General features: G+C 40.2%; 2 protein-coding genes across 2 annotated transcripts; one reads left to right on the forward strand and one right to left on the reverse strand.

Annotated features, from left to right (window-relative positions):
• Window positions 1–6: 6 nt before the first annotated feature.
• On the forward strand, window positions 7–4052 carry LOC116379448 (protein SYM1-like). The gene is made up of 8 exons (XM_031841409.1): window positions 7–14; window positions 195–206; window positions 641–748; window positions 849–886; window positions 1237–1305; window positions 3435–3520; window positions 3694–3856; window positions 4037–4052. The coding sequence occupies exons 3-7, from the start codon at window positions 659–661 to the stop codon at window positions 3714–3716; spliced, it is 306 nt and encodes a 101-aa protein (XP_031697269.1). The 5' UTR covers window positions 7–14; window positions 195–206; window positions 641–658; the 3' UTR covers window positions 3717–3856; window positions 4037–4052.
• On the reverse strand, window positions 1340–2331 carry LOC116379447 (polyubiquitin-like). Its single transcript, XM_031841408.1, has 2 exons — window positions 2204–2331; window positions 1340–2089 (listed from the first exon to the last, which is right to left on the reverse strand). The coding sequence occupies exon 2, from the start codon at window positions 2077–2079 to the stop codon at window positions 1606–1608; it is 474 nt and encodes a 157-aa protein (XP_031697268.1). The 5' UTR covers window positions 2080–2089; window positions 2204–2331; the 3' UTR covers window positions 1340–1605.
• Window positions 4053–4536: the final 484 nt, after the last annotated feature.

Raw genomic sequence — 4536 nt, forward strand, 5'->3', positions numbered from 1 at the left:
TGAACATGCTGGAGGTAGGTCATCTTAGAAACTCTCCCTCCTCATCTCATTGAAGGGGCACTCCAGCAATTTGATAATGCACTGGCAGAAAGTTGGTATGATTGCAAGATACATATATATAAATAAAGCTTTGTCAAATTGTGCAGCAAAGGATGAATGAAAGTACATATATAATCATTCCAATCTATATTCAGGCTAAAGGGTGGAGAGTGTGATGGAAGATTTCTATGTTAATCTGGAGAAGAGAGTTGTTCACAAATCAATAAAAAAGTCTTCAAAAGATTCAAAGTTGTCTTTCTCCGTTTATTTGCTGGCAAGGGAAGAGTGCACAACACAATACGTATTCAGCAGCATGTTGTATAAGCTTCGACTAAGTACAAGATTCAACATCATTTTATACATAGAGAGGCCCCCTCCTCTAGACAAATCATGCATAGGGGAGTAGAGGTCTTTTGACACAGGCTGTCTTGAGCTGCTCATTATCTAGTTTCTGCCAGATGCGTTCAACTGGGAACCAGTTACGGTTTCAAGGTAAGATGAGACTTTCAACTACATGTTCATTACTGCATAGTTTTAACCACACGTAAGTTTTGGGTTCACAACACGGACACACAGAGTTCAAATATATTTTGCCATTACAAGAGACTTTGAGAAGAAGATGAGAGGAAGTTACTGGACTGCTTTAAAGATGAATTGGAAAGTGTGGACTCCCTTCCAGTTCATCAATATCAACTTTGTGCCTGTTCAGGTATGCATTCCACTGGCATCCTGTCACTGAACAAATGATGACTCACATAGTGACGCTATGGTAATGACCGTCTCTTCCTGCGTCTGTTGTTTGCTTACAGTTCAGAGTGCTGTTTGCCAACTCGGTCGCCTTATTTTGGTACGCCTACCTTGCATCTGTGAGGAAATGAAGCTCTGCGAGATTTCCTCCCTGAAAATGAATCTGGAGGAAACTGCTTCTTCACTGTAGCTTCAGCATTTGGCTGTTTACTCTACTACTGTTTATATACTGGTCAATAATTCTCACATACAGTAGAATTTATTAATTGGAGTTCAAGCCATTCTAACATGCTCATATGATTGTTATGTTTGTAATTACAGAGCATAATACATTTCTTTTTTATGGAGCACTGACAAAAACGTATAAGATGTAATAATAAACACTGAATTATATGACTGAGAAAGTCTCTTAATAACTGTAATAATGTTCATTTTAAAACAATGCTTCAGTGGGCCTTTCTGGTTCCTTCTGGTTGTGGTCTGTACAGGGTACGGCTCCACCCCTGAGCTGAGGAAACGGTAGGCCTGCAGGAAATGTGAGGAGACGTGCAAATTTACATTTGAAAAGTTTTATTTGTTTTTAACAGTCCAGTTAACATAATGCAGCATTGTGGAACTTATTTGTACTACCAAAGCCTGTTGCTTAAGCATAAACAAGTGTTTAAGATGTTATGGAATACAGCAGAATGCAGAGGAATGTGTTGATTTTTCCAAATGAAAATGAAAATAAATAAAAAATTAAAAAAAGGCATCTATATGATTAATTTAAAGCTACTAAAGGAATGTTCAGAAGATCATCTATATGAACCAGAAGTGTCCTCAGCCTCCTCTCAGGCGGAGATTCAGGTCGATGGTGCTCATCGCTTGGACGTTGTAGTGTGAGAGTTTAGACCCGGGCTCCGTCATCTCTCGGCCCTGGTGGATGAGCCTCTGCTGGCTCTCCGGGATACTCTCTCTGGACTTGACCCGTTTCTTGAAGTGGTCCACCGTCTCGTCGGGTGTGATGTCATAGGTGCTCAGCTTCCCCTTTTCGTTTCTGAGGAACACCTGCACGGTCACAGGCTGGATCACCAGCAGGGATACGCTGGCTCCGGGACCAACACCGTAGTCGCTGACGTGCCTCGAGTCGTCGCTGAGGGGAGTGTTCACGCCGTTTATGAAGACCAGCTTCTGCGTACCAGAGGGAACTCCTAGTTCCTGCTGGATCCGTGTCTTCAGAGAGCCCACTGTGTCATGTGGGTTCACAATCATTTTACGGGAAGTCCCATTCAGCATAATGATGTTTATATCCATGATGAAAGACCTGAAAGATAATTCAATACATTATTGAAATAAGTTTAGGAGGAAAAAAAACAACTATTTCCACTGAAGTACCCACGGTGTGTTTCTATCAGCGTTGACAAAGACAGATTCTTACCTTGTGATCACTTTAGTAAATTCTTCTGGACAGCTTCAGGTCTTCAGACGGTGAGAGGAAAACAAGCGATGCTCTGGAGCAGCTGTGCCCACAGTTTATATGCAGTCTGCCTCAGCTGATCGACTCCCTCCCCTTTACTTGAGATTCGTTTTCCCTTCACTGACTCGATAACTTTCGGTTTCTATTCTCTCATTAGGACTCCACTGTTACGTGCGCTGCATCTTGATCATAACAAAGCCTTCTGGCATGTTTACGAGGTCAAATCAGGACCGCCCGGTTGAAATAAAGGCAAGACCATTTCTGCTGATACCTGACAAACACGTCATAGTCTATTTTAAGACACATATCACATGATATCACATTTTATTTGGAAACAAAACCAAGTGAGAGAACAGTAGGAATTAAGTATTGTTTTATTTTTTTAAGTTATTTTTTCAAAGTTAAACAACACTAGAATGAAAATAGGACACACTATCAAGATCATAATGTAAATCCCAAATTAAAACAATGTACATTGCACTGAATCCTCTCATAGCACAGGTTGCCAACACACTGCTCACTCACACTTCACATAAAATAATACTGAAACAAAACCAGGATCTATCAATACTGCAACCGTCAAATGAAACTGAAAACTAACGAATCTAAATGCACGTCCAGGTTTTTATTTTACACACCAAGTGAGAACAAATTAGTAATACACGTCATAATTCTGAGTGTTTCAGCATGGCGGCCCTCTCCTCCCTCTTTGGTAAAGGGATATTTCCTGCGATGAGAAAAATCAACAGTAGTTAAGGATCTTCACATTTACAAACAATAACAGGATGAAAAGTTACATTGTAATTAATTTGAGATTTGATTCAACTTTGTCATTGCAGAGTAATGGTCAGAGTATCAGAGTATATGTAGAATAAATAGTGTAGGTATGAAAACACTAAGATATGTACAGTATGAGCACTTATGAACATGAACAGGAGTTGCAGAATGATAAAGTGCAGGTATAGTCCAAGGGGCCACTTTATTTGCACTGACCACTGGCTGCCCTTCTGTGGACTTTAGCCAATCAGCATCATGCACATAAAACCTCCCCTAACAACTTAATGACACATGTTTAATTTGATTAGACTACCTTATCATGAATGTACCTGTTGCATATTAATAGTTGTGTTCGTTGTGTGTCCTTGATATTTTCAGTGGCATCCTCACAGCTTTAGCAAATCTTCTGTCTCAGATTTTGGAGGCCAAAAAAAAGGCCAACAATGGAGCCCTGGTCCATCAGATTGACCCAGCTGGAGCTGCACGCTATGCCATTAATGGGTGAGACTAAATACAGAAACATAATTGAGGGTTGACTTGCTAGTCATGGTTCATGTACAGCAAGAAAGTGAATGTAATGGCATGTTCCTGTTAGACTAGAGTGCCAGACATTATAATATACATAAAATACATACATTTTTGTAGTAATATTATTCCCTGGTTGTCTGTTTCAGGTTGGTTATTACAGGACCGGTGAGCCATTACGTTTACCAGCTGATGGAAGTGTGGATGCCCAGCACAGACCCGCTCTGCATTGTAAAACGTCTGCTGCTGGATCGACTTGTTTTTGCCCCCGGCTTTCTGCTCATTTTCTACTTTGTTATGAACATGCTGGAGGTAGGTCATCTTAGAAACTCTCCCTCCTCATCTCATTGAAGGGGCACTCCAGCAATTTGATAATGCACTGGCAGAAAGTTGGTATGATTGCAAGATACATATATATAAATAAAGCTTTGTCAAATTGTGCAGCAAAGGATGAATGAAAGTACATATATAATCATTCCAATCTATATTCAGGCTAAAGGGTGGAGAGTGTGATGGAAGATTTCTATGTTAATCTGGAGAAGAGAGTTGTTCACAAATCAATAAAAAAGTCTTCAAAAGATTCAAAGTTGTCTTTCTCCGTTTATTTGCTGGCAAGGGAAGAGTGCACAACACAATACGTATTCAGCAGCATGTTGTATAAGCTTCGACTAAGTACAAGATTCAACATCATTTTATACATAGAGAGGCCCCCTCCTCTAGACAAATCATGCATAGGGGAGTAGAGGTCTTTTGACACAGGCTGTCTTGAGCTGCTCATTATCTAGTTTCTGCCAGATGCGTTCAACTGGGAACCAGTTACGGTTTCAAGGTAAGATGAGACTTTCAACTACATGTTCATTACTGCATAGTTTTAACCACACGTAAGTTTTGGGTTCACAACACGGACACACAGAGTTCAAATATATTTTGCCATTACAAGAGACTTTGAGAAGAAGATGAGAGGAAGTTACTGGACTGCTTTAAAGATGAAT

This window comes from Anarrhichthys ocellatus, unplaced genomic scaffold, assembly GCF_004355925.1.
Source record: "Anarrhichthys ocellatus isolate YVR2014 unplaced genomic scaffold, GSC_Weel_1.0 scaffold4350, whole genome shotgun sequence".
In the NCBI taxonomy this organism is placed as follows: Eukaryota; Metazoa; Chordata; class Actinopteri; order Perciformes; family Anarhichadidae; genus Anarrhichthys; species Anarrhichthys ocellatus.

Excerpts from the sequence above, each read along its gene's own strand:
- LOC116379448 (XM_031841409.1), top strand. The coding sequence starts at position 659 with ATGAGAGGAAGTTACTGGACTGCTTTAAAGATGAATTGGAAAGTGTGG. Across the intron at positions 749-848 it reads TCAACTTTGTGCCTGTTCAG|TTCAGAGTGCTGTTTGCCAA; the intron begins GTATGCATTCCA and ends GTTTGCTTACAG. Across the intron at positions 3,521-3,693 it reads GCACGCTATGCCATTAATGG|GTTGGTTATTACAGGACCGG; the intron begins GTGAGACTAAAT and ends TGTCTGTTTCAG.
- LOC116379447 (XM_031841408.1), bottom strand. The coding sequence starts at position 2,079 with ATGGATATAAACATCATTATGCTGAATGGGACTTCCCGTAAAATGATT.